We start from the raw sequence: 19,219 nt of genomic DNA, 5'->3' as shown, positions 1-19,219 counted from the left end.
TCTCTGCAGGCCTCCTGATGGACTAGGCAGATAAAGAACCAATGTCTACAAGAAATAAAGCATGAAGACCTCAAGGCCTGAAACCCAGGACGAGAGCACAAGAACAGGCTTGAGTACAGGCTTCCTACAGGCTTGCCTTCCCATCCTGCCTCCGTTCATTAGGCCGCGACCTTGGGGAGATCTTCCCTTCCTCTGCTTCTCAGTTAGCTCACCCTTGGGACAGGATGATGGAAGAGGGGCCTAACTGCTCCCTTTGCTGGCCTTCGTGATCATTGCTGTCTAAACCTCTTAGCCTAGCAAACGGACAGCATCTGGCCATGTAGTTAATACGGTGAGCTTTCCTTCTGTGGGGACCGGGACAGGGCACAGGGAGAGTTCGGGAGTGGTAACGAGAGCACGATTTTTCTCCCACACCTCCTTATTGGAGGCTGAGTATGTTAAAGCGCCCGCGGCCCAGGCTGTTCCTCGCTCAAGTGAAGTCACTCTAGTTAGGACACGAGGGGACCTCGCCCCTGTCCATCCCAGGCACCGTGAGATCGGTCTCCCAGGGCTCCGCCCTGAACCCCCGGGTGCCGCCTACAAAGCTGGCTGAGCCCAGCATCCAGCGGAGCAGGCACCCCCCTCCGCCGCCCAGGAATGGTGCGCATGCGTGTCTGCTTCCTGCTACTGTTTGGCCGTTTCCATGGCTACGAAGCCCATCTGCAGGGGATCTGAGAGCGAGACTATGAAGCTCAAGAGCCTCCTGCTCCGGTATTACCCGCCAGGTAAAGGACGGGCTCCCTGCGCCCCCAAATGGGGCCCTTTTCCCAGACTGCGAGGGTCTGGGGCAGAGGACGGTGCAGGGACTCGAGGGGGCAGTGGGGTCTTTGAGTAGGTCACCAAGTGGGAGGGAGAGCCGGCTCTTCCCAGCCTGGGCCTCTCACTCCTGGAGATGCTGGGTTTTGTTCCTCGGAGATTTTTAAATGACTATCTTAAAAAGTCTTCAAACTTTTAAATTGGTGAATTATAATGCTTCCTGGTTACTTGGGAATGAGGCAGGATGGAGTGGTGGTCATTGGTGATGTCTTGGAATATCGGTTTCTGGAAGGGAAGACAATGGCAAGGACCACATGACCTTTTATTTTAAATTTACCATAACGATCAAGACGAGATGTGTCGATTATGGGAAGAAAACCTCATGCTCAACAAAGTGTATCAAGCTGGTGACTATTCCAGACTGCGTACCAGTGGACACATATATCCAGGGCCCAGCGCAGGCGTGCTTTGTGCGCTTCCTGTCCTAGGGCTGTAGAAGTCATAGACTTTGATTCCAGTGAGTTGAGGAATTATGAAATAAACCCACATACTGGTGTTGTTTTAGGATAACTCGCCTAACCCTCTTGATTAATAGATGAGGACATAGCCCCCTTAGTGAATAAGTGAAGTCCATCCATCTCCCAAGTCGAACTAGAAAACCCTTGGTTTCTAATTTAGAACTCATATTAAAAATAAGAATAGAACACAAAATGTCTGCAAAAATGGCCGTAAAGCAGTAGATGATCAAATACGCTTGCCCAAGGAAAAGTTTGCATAAGTGTCATAGATCTCAAAAGATGGTGAGATCATTTCGTGCCAGTTTGATAGAGGATAACTTTCTGAATGGTGGGACTTGATGAATCTGAAGTGAAATGTCTCCCTTTTCCCAGCAACACATGGAACTGCTTAGTAAATGTCTTCACCAAGATGTTTAATAGGATCTTGTGATTCCTTTTGTCCAATCCCATTCGAATCCTACTGCTTTCTCAGACCATGCCCTGTCAGTAGATGGCATACCCACCTCTTCAGATGTTTTTAGCAGAAATCTTGGTGGTCATCCTTTGTTTCTCTCTTGTAATCACTCATTGCCGTTCTTTGCACTCTCTTATCCAGTCCATCAACAAATTTCATCAACTCTACCTCAAAATATTGTGTGAATTCTTCAGATTACAGTTTTCTCATGGCACGGGTTTCTAGACCCAGCATCCCTTCCAGGTACCAGCCTAGTCCAAACAGCCACCATCACCTCTTGTAAGGCTACGTTCGTGGTTTGTTAATTGGATTCTTGATTGCCAGCCTCATCCTTTAAAATTCACCTGGCACTAAAGGCCAGATCTCTGGTAAAGAGCTCCAATAATTTCTGATCATGCTTAGAATAAAATTTGCACTTTGCAGGATTTGGATCAACTGCTCCGTTGACTTCTAGAGTTCACTGTTCTATTCTTACTGTACTTCAGACTTCCTAAACTGTTCTTTTGAGGCCTAAGAGAAGGACTTTTACTCACTGTTCTCTTTCTGGGCCCAGCTTTCTATAGACCTTCTGGCTCCTTTTCTTCATTTAGTTCCAATCAATGTCATTAACCCAGAGAAAGCTTCCTTTACCATCTGTTCAAAGTAGCCCTCACTGATATACTCTATGCCATTTAATATTTTTGTCTTTGTGATAGTTATCATCATCTGAAATCCCATTTATTACTTACATTTCGAAATGTCTGTCTCCTTTACCATAGAACTAAGACCTTGTGTCTTCTGTTCATCATGTTATCCTCAGCTCCTAGAAGAGAACCTTGTACATAGGAGGCACTCAATGTTTGTTGAGTGAATGTGTGAATAAATGAATATGTGATGAAATAGGTCAGTCCACGTACAAAATTTCTGTGAATAACTATTTAAAATCTCAAGAGATACTGACTTTACCTCCCTTGCAAGAGTGGACCTGGATAGAAAGAACTTTCTCTAATGAGAAGCTAATATTTGTAGAAAAGATACTCATTTTCTCCCTTTAGAATTCCAATTAAATTAATGTGCAAAGGCTCTAGAAATGACAAATAGTATACAGACTATTTGGAACTAAGACTAATAGCCTGCTCTCTTTATGCATCTCACAGTTTTCTTTTGGCTACAGCTGTCTACAAGCCTGGCTAGTTCCTATAAATAGCTTGATAAAAGAATATCTTGCATTCATCCCTTTCTTATAGTGTGTAAGTTAAGAATGCGGACTCTAAGATCAGAATAATGAACTCTAACCACATGCTTTTTTTGTTTTGTTTTGTTTTTAAATCTTGGGAAATTTGGTTTGATATATGAGCTGTTGGTCAGATGGTAATAATAGTACTACCTCACAGGTCTACCAACCCCTTCCAGTTGCCATTCTATTTTACTCTTTTCCTTCAGCGTAAACCTCCTTGAAAGAACTTTTTCTGCAATTGTTTGAAAGTGTTCTTCAAAGGTGTGTTGGAAACTTAACTGCCATGATAATAATACTAAGACGGTGCAAAGTTAATTCAATTATATTCAGATGTGGGGCCTTTAGGAAGCGGTTAGGATTAAAATAATCAGAGTGAGGGGCCTGTGATTGAATTCTAGTGGTTTTGTAAGAAGAGGAAGAGCAACCAGAACAGACATACACAAACTCTTGCTGTGTTACCGCATGATGCCCTGTGTCACCTTAGAACTCTACAGAGGCTCCTCCAATAAGAAGACCCTGACTGATGCAGACCCTTGACCTTGGACCTCTAACATCATAAGCTAAATAAATCTCGATTCTTTACAAATCACCCAGACTCAGGTATTGTTGTTATAGCAACACAACAGAATACAACACCTTCTGTCTTGACTCATTTCTTGCCATGTTTTCACCTCCATTACTCCACTGAAACTGACCTTGGTAAGATCCCCAGTGACCTCGACATTGCCAAGTCCACTGGCCATGTCACAATACTTCACTTTCTTGACATGACAACAACATTAGAGTCATTTGACCATTTCTCCCTTCTTCAGTTTCTGGGACTCGTACTCTGTACTCTTGCTTTGTCACATCTTTGTTGTCCATCTTGCTGGTTCCTCTTCGTTCTGATGTTGGAATGCCTTGGAACTCCATCCTTGGACCTCTATTTTCTGTCCATTTTTATTTTCTAGGCTTTCTCATCTCAAGGCTTAAAAAACTACCCTGAGTAGTCCTGAGTAGCCAAATACCTGTCTCACCTTCATTTGGATGTCTAATATGCGTCTTACACGAGGGTCTCCTGTATCTCCTCTATCTCAGTTACTTGTGGCTGCAATTCTCTGCTTGCTCATGTCACCATTTTTTTTTTTGAGAGATTTTCTCTATAAGACGCGTGCGCTCGCCAGACAGACAGAGACATAGAGACAGAAAGCGAGAAATCACCCCGCAGGGGGGATGGTCACGCCGCAATCCCTTCTCCTCCATTCTCCTCTCGGGATCTTGGGCACGCATACACACGTGCCCGGCGTGAGTTTTAAACCACCGGGTCTGGGACGCAAACCGCGGTCGACTACATGGGAGTCCAGCGACATAGCCATTACGCTAACTGCTGGTTCCCCATGTCACCATTTTGAGCTCATCCTTGCCTTCTCTTTTTCATACTCCTGTAACAAATCCTTTCAACTCTACCTTCAAAATACATGCAGAATTCAGCAACTTGTTTCCCTCTCAGCTATTACCATTCCCTTTATTGCTAAAGTTTCTATCTTTGTCCCATTTCAGTCTATATAGAAATGGGATGACTGTTAGAACATAAATCTGACCATGTAACTCTTCTGCTTGAGCTCTCGAGTGACTTTTTATCTTATTTAAAGTAAAAGGGCCATGATCACCCAAAACTTGCAGGTCCTGCCCCCTGTCCTGTTTGTCATTCTAACTTCATCACTTTCTTAATATTACTTTAAAAATTTTAATACATATTTTATTGAGACAAGCAGTTGGCATAATGGCTATGTCACTGGACTCCCCGGTAGCTAGTTGTGGTTCAAGTACTGGAACTCGTGGTTTAAACTCATGCCAGGCACGTGTGCGTGCGTGCCCAAGATCCCAAGAGGAGAATGGGAGAGAAGGGATTGCAGCGTGGCCATCCCCCATGGGGGGTGATTTCTTGCTTTCTATCTGTCTGTCTCTCTGAGTCTTACTGGCAATTGCATGCGCCCTGTAACAAAAATCTCTCCTATATATATATATATATATATAGTTTGCAAATACATTCTCCCATTCCAAAAGGTTGTTGATTCACTCTAATTGTTGTTTCTTTCACTGTGCAGAAACTTTTTAACCAGATGTAGTCCCACTTGTCTATTTTGGGGATTATTACCTGTGCTCTGGGGGTCTTGTTTAAGAAGGCTTTGCATATTTCTGTGTCTCCAAGAGTTTCCCCTCTGTTTTCTACTAGTAGTTTTATAGTTTGTGGTCTTAGGTTTAGATCTTTGATCCATTTTGAGTTGATATTTGTTATTGGTGAAAGATAGGGATCCAGTTTCTTCTTTCCACAGGTGGTTACCCAATTTTTCCAGCATTATTTGCTAAATAACTTTCTTACCCTCATTGGATTGACTGGCGTTCTTTGTTAAATATCAGTTGGCTGTATATTTAGGGATTTATTTCTGGCATCTCTATTCTGTTTCACTGGTCCACATGCCTGTATTTGTGCCAAAACTATGCTGTTTTGATTATCCCAGATTTGTAATATATTTTGAAGTCAGGGAGTGAGATACCTCCTACTCCACTCTTTTTACACAGAATTGCTTTGGCAATTTCATAAAGCCTCCATCACCCTCATTTCCAAACAGACTATAATAACAACAACAAAAAAATTACAGACCAGGACCAGCAGTTAGCATAATGGCTATGTTGCTGGACTCCCACGTAGCCCACCACGGCTCGAGTCCTGGACCCAGTGGCTTAAACTCATGCCGGTTGCATTTGCATGTGTGCCCAAGATCCCAAGAGGAGAATGGAGGAGAAGGGATTGCAGTGTGGCCATCCACCCGGGGTGTGATTTCTCACTTTCTATGTCTCTCTGTCTCTCTGTCTTTCTGGTGAGCGCATACACCCTATAGCAAAAACCTCTGCAAGAAACAAACAAACAAAAAGCTATAGACAAATATCTCTGATGAATATAGATGCAAAAATTTTCAACAAGATAGTGTTTCTCAACCAAGTTGTGTCTAATGACACATTAAATGGTGTATAAAGACACATTGAAAAGATTATACACAAAGGGGCAATTGGTAGCATAGTGATTAAGGCACTGGACTTTCATGTGATTGACCACAGTTCAAGTCCTGAGCCCAGTGACTTGAAACTCATGCCAAGTGTGTGTGCATGAATACCCAGAATCCTGAGAGAAAAATGGAGGAGAAGGAATTACAGCATAGCCGTCCGCCCTGGGGAGTGATTTCTTGCTTTCTTTCTCTCTGCCCCTCTCTGTCCCTCCAGTGAATGCATGTGCCCTATGGCAAAAAGCTCTCAAAGAAAAAAAAGACTATAGACCATGACAAGGTAAACTTTATTCCAGGGATGCAAGGATGGTTCAACATACACAAAACCATAAATTTAATACACCATATTAATAGAAAGAAAGATAAAAAGCACATGATTATATTAATCAATGCAGAAAAAACATTTGATAAATGTTTGATAGATCTCTTCATGACTAAGGCTCTCAGTAAAATCAGCATAGAAAGGACATTTCTCAACACAATAAAAGCCACATATGAAAAACCCATAGCTAACATCAGACTGAATAGGAGAAAGCTGAAAGTTTTCCACTAAAAACTGGAACAACACAAGACTGCCCACTTTCTCCACTCCTTTTCAATATAGTATGGGAAGTCCTAGCCAATGCAATTAGACAAGAGAGTAAAATAAAAGGCATTCAAATAGTAAAATGATCTCTATTTGCAGATGACATGATGATACACATAGAAAATCCAAAACAATTCCGAACAAAACTCCTGGAATTGATAAGTAAATATGGTAAAGTGATAGGATACAAAATCAACATATAAAAATCTATAGCATTTCTATACATGAACAAATAGCAGACTGAGGTAGAATTGAAGTAGTCACCATTGAATATTCTGAATTCTTTTTCTGACATTTCTGTGAATGTTTTTTGTGCTGTCTACGGTTAAGGAAGAGTTGCTCTGTTCCATTGAGGAAGAGTTGTTTCTCTGTTTTCCCATATTTCTTGTGCCTCTGCACTGACCAGTTATGTACTTCTTCCTACTTTTCTGGTGTTGATTCTGTAGTGTTAGGTGGGAAGAGGAGCTCCACTTCTCAGACATGTTCTTGTAGAGAGCCTTGTCTTCCAGTCAGAGAAGTCTATAGATAGCCATCTTTAGGTGGTGGTTTCTTTCCCTGACCCTTGGGATCAGGTGCATCTGGGGCTAAGCTGGAAAGATTCAATAGGAGGAGTGAGTAGGAGTTACATCACACAGTTCAGTAAATTATGAAATCTCAAAATATCCCTGGGTAGGCAGAAGACGGCTAGAGGTCTGGTCTCACTGACTGCTAGTGTTCCCTGCTCCATGGCTGTAGGCTCCAGGGATTAATGGCAGTGAAGGAATGTGAGAGGGGCTGGCCTGGAATGTACCTGGGCAGTTGGTAGGCAGTGAGAGGTCTGAGGTGGCAGTGAGAGTTCTGAGGTGGTCTTCTTGCCTCAGCTGGTCTCACTGACTGCTGCTGCTCCCTGCCCTGTGGCTGCAGGCTTGGGAAATTAAGGCAACTCTCACCACTTTCTACTTCCCCTTCCAGCAACAGTGCTCTTTAGACTTATGGTTGCAATTACTGCTCTAACGATTATCTCATAATGAGGTCAGAGTAGTTGGTATGCTTAAATATTTTATTTCTGAATTGTAATCTTTTTTTTTTAATTTTTTTTGAGAGGTTTTTCACTGTAGGGCATGTGCGCTCGCCAGACAGAGAGAGAGAGACAGAAAGACAGAAAGCGAGAAATCATCCCCCCAGAGGGGCTGGCCACACCGCAATCCCTTCTCCTCCATTCTCCTCTCGGGATCTTGGGCACGTACGCACACGTGCCCAGTGTGGGTTTTAAGCCACTGGGTCTGGGACGTGGTTCTGGGACTGGAACCGCTTTCGACTACATGGGAGTCCAGCGACATAGCCGTTACGCTAACTGCTGGTTCCCAGTTTTTGTCTTGTATTAATTGCATGCAGTACCCGGGCCTTTGGCCTAGAGAAGGAACTAAATAGACATTAATTAAATTGGTAATAGACCATGACAAGGTAAACTTTATTCCAGGGATGCAAGGATGGTTCAACATACACAAAACCATAAATTTAATACACCATATTAATAGAAAGAAAGATAAAAAGCACATGATTATATTAATCAATGCAGAAAAAACATTTGATAAATGTTTGATAGATCTCTTCATGACTAAGGCTCTCAGTAAAATCAGCATAGAAAGGACATTTCTCAACACAATAAAAGCCACATATGAAAAACCCATAGCTAACATCAGACTGAATAGGAGAAAGCTGAAAGTTTTCCACTAAAAACTGGAACAACACAAGACTGCCCACTTTCTCCACTCCTTTTCAATGTAGTATTGGAAGTCCTAGCCAATGCAATTAGACAAGAGAGTAAAATAAAAGGCATTCAAATAGTAAAATGATCTCTATTTGCAGATGACATGATGATACACATAGAAAATCCAAAACAATTCCGAACAAAACTCCTGGAATTGATAAGTAAATATGGTAAAGTGATAGGATACAAAATCAACATATAAAAATCTATAGCATTTCTATACATGAACAAATAGCAGACTGAGGTAGAATTGAAGTAGTCACCATTGAATATTCTGAATTCTTTTTCTGACATTTCTGTGAATGTTTTTTGTGCTGTCTACGGTTAAGGAAGAGTTGCTCTGTTCCATTGAGGAAGAGTTGTTTCTCTGTTTTCCCATATTTCTTGTGCCTCTGCACTGACCAGTTATGTACTTCTTCCTACTTTTCTGGTGTTGATTCTGTAGTGTTAGGTGGGAAGAGGAGCTCCACTTCTCAGACATGTTCTTGTAGAGAGCCTTGTCTTCCAGTCAGAGAAGTCTATAGATAGCCATCTTTAGGTGGTGGTTTCTTTCCCTGACCCTTGGGATCAGGTGCATCTGGGGCTAAGCTGGAAAGATTCAATAGGAGGAGTGAGTAGGAGTTACATCACACAGTTCAGTAAATTATGAAATCTCAAAATATCCCTGGGTAGGCAGAAGACGGCTAGAGGTCTGGTCTCACTGACTGCTAGTGTTCCCTGCTCCATGGCTGTAGGCTCCAGGGATTAATGGCAGTGAAGGAATGTGAGAGGGGCTGGCCTGGAATGTACCTGGGCAGTTGGTAGGCAGTGAGAGGTCTGAGGTGGTCTTCTTGCCTCAGCTGGTCTCACTGACTGCTGCTGCTCCCTGCCCTGTGGCTGCAGGCTTGGGAAATTAAGGCAACTCTCACCACTTTCTACTTCCCCTTCCAGCAACAGTGCTCTTTAGACTTATGGTTGCAATTACTGCTCTAACGATTATCTCATAATGAGGTCAGAGTAGTTGGTATGCTTAAATATTTTATTTCTGAATTGTAATCTTTTTTTTTTAATTTTTTTTGAGAGGTTTTTCACTGTAGGGCATGTGCGCTCGCCAGACAGAGAGAGAGAGACAGAAAGACAGAAAGCGAGAAATCATCCCCCCAGAGGGGATGGCCACACCGCAATCCCTTCTCCTCCATTCTCCTCTCGGGATCTTGGGCACGTACGCACACGTGCCCAGTGTGGGTTTTAAGCCACTGGGTCTGGGACGTGAACCGCTGTCGACTACATGGGAGTCCAGCGACATAGCCGTTACGCTAACTGCTGGTTCCCAGTTTTTGTCTTTTATTAATTGCATGCAGTACCCGGGCCTTTGGCCTAGAGAAGGAACTAAATAGACATTAATTAAATTGGTATTATTTCAGGCACTTTAAAAGTTTCCATTGTTGAATACTATCTGAGGAATGAATGTTTATATTTTTGAAGTGTAGTGTTTTAATATATTGCAGATTTTGGTGGATAAAGGCTTCTTACCTAAGTGTTTTGGGAATCATACCTAGTGCTTGATAATTGATGACCAGGAGAAGATCAAGAACATTAAGATATCATGGGAAAAAAATCCCTGAAGAAAAAACATGTATTTTTGGCAGCATCTTGGTCTATTTTCAGTTTGTCGTCTACACCACATATGTCACAGCCTCTGCTCATGTCGGAGTACAGTAATCATAGGAAGGATGAACATATTGCCTTGAAGTCAGATGTATATGTTAGAGATTTGCACTTTTTTTCCCCAGGCCTATTTGTACAGCAACCCAACTAATTTTTAGCAGTTGGCATAAGGACTGAACAGTTTTCATTGTATTAGAAACAAGACAGTAGGGAATAGATAAATCAGACTTTTGTTAGATTGTTAACATTTTAAAAATGCATTTCCATAGGATATTTGCCTAAACTATGTGGACTGTCAGGTGCTAATTCTTTCCAACCTTCTTACGAGTTACAGATTATTATATATTACTCACCTTTTACATAATGTTCTTGAATATTTATTGAGTGCTTACTTTTCTTAATAATAAATAATGCATATTTAATACACCTGTACATAGTATAAAAAATCAAAATTACAGAACAGCAAAGAAACAATCCTTGACAATAATGATACCTTACATAGGCTTTGTACCTTTCAAAGTATTATATTTTACTTAAGTTTTCAAATAACCTTGTGGACTATCTTGATCTTCTAGAATTTAATATTGATTCCTGTCATTTTTCTTTTCCTTTCTTCATTTTCTTACTTTTCTCTTATTGTTTTGGTTTTATAAAAGCAATATTTAACTTATAATCAGATCTTTTTCTTTTTCTTTTAAAGAAAGATTTTTGCTATAGGGCACATGTGCTTTCTGGAGGGACAGAGACAAAAAGTGAGGAATCACCCCCTGGGGTGGATGACCATGCCATAATTCCTTCTTCTCCATTCTCCTCTTAGGATTTTGGCACACATGTACATGTGCCTGGTGTGAGTTTCAAATCGCTGGGTCTGGCACTTGAATCATGGTCTACTAGTGGGATTCCAGAAATGTAACCATTATGCCATCTGCTGGTCCCACTTATAATCAAATCATGAAAAATACACTAAGAAATGTTCAAGACTACCTTTGTCCCATGGAAATATGATGGTTCCTATCGAGGGCCCCCCTGCCACGCCAGTCAACAGTACAGTGCCTGTTTTTCCTGCTTGCCAGTGTTGAGTAGTAGTATTATCCATCTTTGTAATCTTTGCAAATCTGATGGATAAAAATAGGTCTATTATGTTCTTTTGTGTTTTTCTTATTAATGAAGTTGAGAAACTTTATTCTTCTGTGATTATTGATCATTGTCTGTCTTTGTTTACAGATAGACTATTCATACCATTTGTTCATTTATCTGTTCTTTTGGAGAGTTTCCCCCTTCTGCATCCCCTGCTATAGGACACCTGTGCTCGCCAAAGGACAGAGACAGAGTGATGAAGTGAGAAATCACTCCCCCCCCCCTTCCCGGAGAATGGACACATGGCAATCTCTTCTCCTCCATTCTCCTCTCGAGATCTTGGACACCACACACACACACACACACACACACACACACACACACACACACGTGCACGCATGCACATACTCCTGGCATGCATCATAAGTTGCCAGGTCTGTCTGGAATTTGAACTGTGGTCAACTACATGAGAGTGAAGCATGTAACCATTATGTCATCTTCTGGTCCTGTCATTTATCTTTTTAAAAGCAGTTTTAGAGTTCTTCATGTTAAGTTCTTTAAGCTGTGTGTTTATAGGTAAAGCATTTTTGCTGACCACCGTTTAACTTTGTGGATTATTTACTGTGTAGAAGCTTAAAATATATTTTGGACAAATCTGTCAATTTAACTTTTTTGAGACACTAAGATATAAATATGTTCTATCATCTAGACTATTTATGTTATATTTTTAATATTTAAACTTCTAATTGACCCAGCATGTGTTTTTATACATTATATGCAATAGAAGTCTATTTTATTAATTTTCCAAAAATCCAACTGCTTATTCTATCATTCTTTATTGAACAATGGAGAGCGTTTAGTTCTTCCATGAGAGAGAGAGAGACAGAGAGAGACAGAGAGGAGGAAAGTGAGAAATCACTTTCCTGGGGAATGGACACATGGCAATCTCTTCTCCTCCATTCTCCTCTCGAGATCTTGGACACCACACACACACACACACACACACACACACACACACACACACACGTGCACGCATGCACATACTCCTGGCATGCATCATAAGTTGCCAGGTCTGTCTGGAATTTGAACTGTGGTCAACTACATGAGAGTGAAGCATGTAACCATTATGTCATCTTCTGGTCCTGTCATTTATCTTTTTAAAAGCAGTTTTAGAGTTCTTCATGTTAAGTTCTTTAAGCTGTGTGTTTATAGGTAAAGCATTTTTGCTGACCACCGTTTAACTTTGTGGATTATTTACTGTGTAGAAGCTTAAAATATATTTTGGACAAATCTGTCAATTTAACTTTTTTGAGACACTAAGATATAAATATGTTCTATCATCTAGACTATTTATGTTATATTTTTAATATTTAAACTTCTAATTGACCCAGCATGTGTTTTTATACATTATATGCAATAGAAGTCTATTTTATTAATTTTCCAAAAATCCAACTGCTTATTCTATCATTCTTTATTGAACAATGGAGTCTTTACTCCATTGATTTAAAATGCTAACTTCACCTTATTTTAAAATTTCCATGATAAATGATTTTATTATATTAGCCTAGTTTTATATCAGATATATATAAAATATATATACATATGTATATTTTATACTTCATTGATTTACAGTTTATTATAATGTCTGGAAGGGTAAATTTTCAAGTTTCAAAAATCAAAATTATTATAATCTCATTAATTCCATTGAGTGATTTGACATTTTTAGAAGACTGGGCTTTCTCATCCAGAAATATGTGTTCCTGTTTATTACAATTTTCTTTTATGTCCCATAGTGTAGCAAAGTCTTGCACATTTCACATTCATTTTGTAGTTAGGCATTCAGTAGTTTCTTCTGCAATTGTAAATGTGATTTTAAAGATTTTAGAATATAAAAATAACTTAAAATGTTCTTAATGACTCAAAAAACATCCCAGGATGTTTTTTGAGCCACTAAGAGCATTTTAAGTAATTTTTATATTCTAAAATCTTAAACTTCATTATATAGCTGCTACTTGGATTATCTACATAGGTTTTGCTAAAGCCGTGCAGCATATTCCTGGTATGTCAAGACACCAGGCCAAGTACTTGAGCTATGTAGTCAGCCATTGGGATCTAACAGCTTTAACCACCATACTCCTGACTGGCCCAGATATTTTCATATATTGATATTTCATCCAAAACACCATATAGTGATATCTTCAAAGCGGAAGCAGAGATTAGAATCCAGCTATTTTTTTTTTAATTTAGCTTTTTAAATTTATTCATTTACTTATTTTAATTTTACCAGAGAGGAAGACACATACACACACACACACACACACACACACATACAGACACACAGAAGGAAAGTGAGAAAGTAAGCCATCAGGTCTGGGACTTGAACCGTGGTCTGCCATGGGGGAGTTCAGCACCCTTAAGCTCCCTGACACCTACTGCCCCCAAATCCAGCTATCTTTAAGCCAGGTAGTAAAGATACTTGAAACAGTGTAAAATAAGTGCTACTCTTCTTATATATATATTATTTTGGGAGGTATTCTCTAAAATGAAATATTCTATTTAGGTTAAAATGTTATGAGTTTATTACAAAACTATTTATTAAATATTCCTAAATGGGAAAAAATACAAAAATAAGAACTCTTTTGTGTTCTCAATAATTTTTAGAAATACAAGGTAGTCAAAACCTTTGGGTTTAGAGGTAGTACTGTAGCAGTAGGACAACCGTAGACAGAGTATAGTAAGTCGCCTAAGTGCCTCTGTCGTTGTTTTTTGCGGTCTACCATCTCTCTGGTGTTCAGACTCAGGATATTTTATTGATCTGTCTTCAAGTCCAGTGATTCTATATTCTATCATCTCTCCTTTACTACTGAGCCCATCTGGCAATATTTTTTATCATGTTATTGTATTTTTCTGTTCTATAATTCCCACTTGGATTCATTTTGGTTCAACTCATTTGGTTCATTTTAATAACTTCCATTATTTTCTAAGATTTTTAATTTTTTCACTTGTTTTGAGAGACTTATAAGTGATGCTTGCAGTATTTTCTGGTATTTCCTCCAAAATCTTCGTCAGATGATTCCAACATCTGATTCATCTTCGTATTGGTGTTTGCTGCTTGTCTTCTGGTTCTTGCTATGATGGGTGGTCTGTTGTTTGTTGTATATTGGATATTTTTTTTTTTTTATGATTGTCTTTTCCTGGTGTTGGAATGATGGGTAATTTGCTTTTCAGTGTCTGGGCATATAGGTTATTATGTTAGGAGATTCCTGAGCCTCTCTAAATCTTCTATTTTAGCAGGCATTACCCTGTTTAGATTTACCATATAGATCTGGTCTACTTTTGTCAGCATTAGTTCTGATGACAGTTTACCTTCATGAGTTCTCGCAATGCTATTCTGATCTGCTTTGGTTTTCTGATGCTGCTAAGGCTCCTGCTTACTCCTTTCTGGTTCCCTGGGTTCAGGGCAAAAGATACTTTCTTGATTTTCTTGCTGCCACTGGGTAACCTTCTGGAGTGGCTAAGCTGCTGGTTGGATGGCGAGGACAGAGGGGGCTTTGTTAATGCCACCTCTGTGTCTGGCTGTGAAGTGGTGTCTGCAGCAGCCCAGGACTTCACCTTTTCTCCTTTTGTAGGTGGGTGGGACAATCTACCAGTGGCTAGTTGTGGAGTGGGATCCGGTCAGTCTTGACTTTACTGGTGCTGTTGCAGGTAGACCACATAACCCACAGGGCCCTGGCTGTGGAGCATGGCCGAGAAGGTGTGGGGCTCTCAGACCAATGGACTCAGTGTACTTGATGGGACTGGGAGAACCTGATGGGTTTCCACTGTTTGATTTCACTCTCTACAGGGTCCCAGATGTAGGGCAAGGCTTAGGACACCCCACTACTTTTCTGTTTGGCTTTCCTTTTCCTGGTCTTTTGATCAAAAACAAAATAATAATAATAATTTTTTTTTGTTTATACCTTTTACTGGTCTTAAGCTGTAGGCCCCTTGGGCCTACTTGAGGGGTATATGGGAGATTAAAAACATACAGGAACTTGACACATTCTTATTCCTCAGGTCCTAAGGTCTTCAGCCATTTTACTTTCTTCTATACAATTGTCAATTATTTTTATTCTTTTCTGTTGAATAATTTCAAGGGTATTTAGAATGAAAAACCTGGAAAAGGTTAGTCTACATAACCTTGTTTTGGAACTAGAAATCACTACATATTTTTTGTGATTAAAATTAAAATGTATATATTTATTTGGAGAGATTTTTTGCTATAGAATTGTGTATGCTTGCTGGAGAAACATAGAGACAGAAAGCAAGAAATCACACCCCGGGGGGGCGGATGGCCATGCCACAGTCTCTTCTCCTCCATTCTCTTCTCGGGATTTTGGGCATGCATGTACATGAACTTGGTGTGAATTATAAGCCACTGGTCTGGGATTTGAACCACAGTCGACAGTGATAGTCTAGTGACATAACCATTATGCTAGCTACTGGTCCTGAAAATTAAAAATTTAGAAAGTAAAAATGAAAAAGAAAGTCAAAGTAGATTAATTCTTGTGTTGGCTGTCATAAATGTCTTATGTTTATTTTTGTAGGAATTATGTTGGAATATGAAAAAAGTGGAGAATTAAAGACCAAATCCATAGATTTACTTGATCTTGCTCCCAGGTAAGTTAAGTAGGTACCATGACAGGTTTCATTTCCAGCATTTTTGCTGGGGAAACCCTGCCAGAGGGTACTGTGTTACTGAGGTTCACTAACAACAGGCAATACATTATTTCTGTGGCATGTTATTTCTTGTTTGTTTCAATGGGTTATGCTTGAGGGTCTTGCTGAATGAAGAGGAAGATGTGGAAAAAAAGGATCAAGAGTCCAATAGTCTATTTTTTTCTTCCTATGCAGGCTTTATTATTTATTTATTTATTTTTAAAAATCCTTTTAGTTTAAAATAGTTTTAGAAAAATTGTGAAGACTGATATCCTATAAACTGTATACCTAGTTTCCCTCATAGTAATACTTTAAGATAGTCTAGTAGATTTTTCACAATTAACAAATCAGTATTAGTACATTATTACTAACTACAGTCATTTTCCCCTATTTCCCCCACTCTGTTTTTTATTAAAAGAATTAATATTATTATTATTTTTGAGAGGTTTTTGCTATAGGGCGTGTGCGCTTGCCAGACAGACAGAGAGAGACAGAGAGACAGAAAGCGAGAAATCATCCCCCAAGGGGGATGGCCATGGCTGAGTCCCTTCTCCGTTCTTCTCTTGGGATCTTGGGCATGCACGCACACGCGCCTGGCGTGAGTTTTAAGCCACCAGGTCCGGGACGCAAACTGTGGACGACTACATGGGAGTCCAGCAACATAGCCATTACGCTAACTGCTGGTCCCAAGAATTATTTTATTTGATTTTATTTCCTTATTTTAATTTGACCAGTGAAGGACAGAGTGAAAGTGAGAAAGCAAGCCATCAAGCCATGGGTTGGAACCATGGTCAACCATGTGGGAGTCCCTGGCCCTTGACCACCCACCACCTGCTGCCCCCCACCCCCCCCCCCCATTCCCCTTTTATGTTCCAAGGTCCCATTAGGATCCCTCATTGCAATTAGTCATCATGGCTCCTGAGGTTCATGCTGGCTGTGACGCTTCTCAGACTGACATATTTCTGGTGACCTTCACATTTTTGAGATGTACTGGTGATTTGGTTTCAAGACTATTACTGAACATGAATAATAATGGAATTAGAAAAGAGAAAACATAACTGAGTCCATTAAATAAATATTTCCTAGAGTTTACTGCATACATTCCTCCTCATTGATTGTCATAGGGCAGAACCAGGAGATCTATCTCACCTCTGTCTCTGCAGCTGTGTGAGCCCAGAGGAAATCCTCAGGAGGTCATATTGCCCAGAACTCATTCCCATTAGGAAATCTCTTGCAAAATTCTTCGTCAAGAGATCGAGTCTGGTTAATGATTAAACCTAATCAAATTCAAATAATGTAAAAATAATCTCAGTGAATGAGCATAAAAGAGAACAAAAAATACAGTTTTTTTTTTCATTAGGGAGATTTTTGTCATAGGGTGTGTGCACTCATTAGAGAAATAGACAGAAAGTGAGAAATTACCCCCTGGGGGTATGGCCACTCCATAATCCCTTCTCCTCCATTTTCCTCTTGGGATTTTGGAAACATGCACATATGCGTGATGTGAATTTCAAGCCTCTGGGTAGGGACTCAAACTGTAGTTGGCTATGTGGGAGTCCAGCGATATAACCATTACGCCATCTGCTGGTGCCAAAATATTGTGTTTTAGAGTTGTGACCTGGGGCTCTCCACGTAAGAAACATTTCATATGGGCAGATGGGCTGTTCCCGAGTTTTGTAATTAGTAACATGAGAAAGTAAATATTTTAAAGTATTTTTTTTCAGTATGGATTTTATTTCTAGTTCTTCTAAAAAATCTAGAGCTATTTTGCATATAAAACATTTGCATTACAGGTGACATACTAAAGTTATGGCATGCAAAAAAAAAAAAAAATCACAGGTAGAATACTACAGAGTCGAGGTGTCCAGATTGAGTATCTAGTTAATTTGGATCTTGTTAGAATATGTTTTAATTCATATCATTTGTTGATAACCTTTCCAAGAGGCATTATTATTCTTTTAATTCTTAAGAAAGTGTAACTCTTTGGCCAAGTGAATATTTCCGAGTTTATCCAAGTCATTGCTATAAATGGTCTCTGATTCATTTGTGCTCAAAATATTCACCCCCCATGTAAGATGCTGCATTTCTCCAGAACTGGGATGGTATTTTCCACATCCCCAGGGCTTAACCTGTAAGTAGGTACTCAATAAGGTAAACCAATGACCAGTCTCCCAACGCAGTGCCTTGCACACACCTGGAGCCCAAGACATGCTTGTTTGTGAGGAGAGGAGGGGGATGCTTATCAGATGTTGCATTTCTTGGAAGTGGATGTAGTGTTGGCTGGATGCAAGGTTTATTGTAAAGTGACGTTTGTGATAGACCAGAGCAGGAAGAAAATTTGACAGGAAGAGCCATCTGACCAGGATGATGCAAAGTGGACAACACTGTTTCTGCCAGTCCAAAGGGAGCTGGGGGTGGGGGCAAAGCTTGCCAGCCAGAGGAGTCCTTCCCCAGAGGAAATGGCCAGGCCCTTGCACCAGCCCCTTGCTCAGCCATGGTCTGAGGGGTACCCAGAGTGCCTGCCCTGGCCTCCCCTGCCAAAGTGGGTCCTGGAGGAGCTGCGGCTGGAAGCCATCAGCTAGCTAAACTGCTCCTCCACAGCCCAGTCGGGAATCCTTCCTTGATGGGAGACCAGCACAGTGCATCTTTCAGATACATTGTGACATAATCTGCAGAAAAGCTATCCGGAAGCTTTGTGTTACATAGGTGTTCACGCATTTTTTTTTGAACTAATATTATTCTGGATTAGCAAAATTTGCCAGCATTTCTATGGATTCTGTAAATACTAAGAAAAACTTGAATCTATTTTTACAATTTTTTCAAAGCAGTTTTATCAGGAAAATAATATTATAGTCCATAAGAAGTATTAATAATAATAATTATGATCAGTTTTTAAATGATAGAATGTGTGTGTGCGCCAGAGGGAGAGAACACCCTGGGCAGCAGGATCTTTTCATGCTATGATCCTTTCTTTAAAAAAAAAATTGGCAGAGAGTGCGCACACTCCCTAGAGAGAGAGAGAGAGAGAGAGAGAGAGAGAGAGAGAGAGAGAACACTTCATAATGGGCGTGGTCACGCTGCAATCCCTTCTCCTCCATTTCTTCATCTGTTGGGATTTTGGGCATCCACGCACATGTGCCTAGCATGCTTTGCAGGGCACTGCGGCCAGGATTCAAGCCTCAGTTGATTCAAGTGCAAGCTTCTGATGCACAATGCTTAACCGCTGTGCCATGGGACCAGCTCACAATCCTCTTTTCCCAGTCCTCCAGTTCCTTAGGATCTTAGATGCCCACACGTGCACTTTGCATGTTTTCAGGCTGACCTGATGATCCACACCCATAGTCAGCCATGTGGCTTCCAGCACTGTAGTCCAGTGTGCTACAGACTGCACCACCTTGGCTGGGCCTATAGTGTTGGAAATACTCAGTTATGGG

At 40.5% G+C, this 19,219-nt stretch overlaps 1 protein-coding gene across 1 annotated transcript in view; it reads left to right on the top strand.

The window, feature by feature from the left end:
- The first annotated feature begins 685 nt into the window (after positions 1 to 685).
- DAW1 (dynein assembly factor with WD repeats 1) overlaps positions 686 to 19,219 on the top strand; it is a 48,097-nt gene continuing 29,563 nt past the window's right edge. The window contains exons 1-2 of the mRNA XM_006141929.2: positions 686 to 764; positions 15,674 to 15,746. Of these exons, the coding sequence (XP_006141991.1) occupies positions 725 to 764; positions 15,674 to 15,746 (113 nt within the window). The 5' untranslated portion in view covers positions 686 to 724. The remainder of the gene's footprint in view (positions 765 to 15,673; positions 15,747 to 19,219) is intronic.

This window comes from Tupaia chinensis, unplaced genomic scaffold, assembly GCF_000334495.1.
Source record: "Tupaia chinensis unplaced genomic scaffold, TupChi_1.0 Scaffold000066_1, whole genome shotgun sequence".
In the NCBI taxonomy this organism is placed as follows: Eukaryota; Metazoa; Chordata; class Mammalia; order Scandentia; family Tupaiidae; genus Tupaia; species Tupaia belangeri.
Note: the sequence above shows the minus strand (reverse complement) of the source record. Positions and strands in the feature narration are given on the sequence as shown.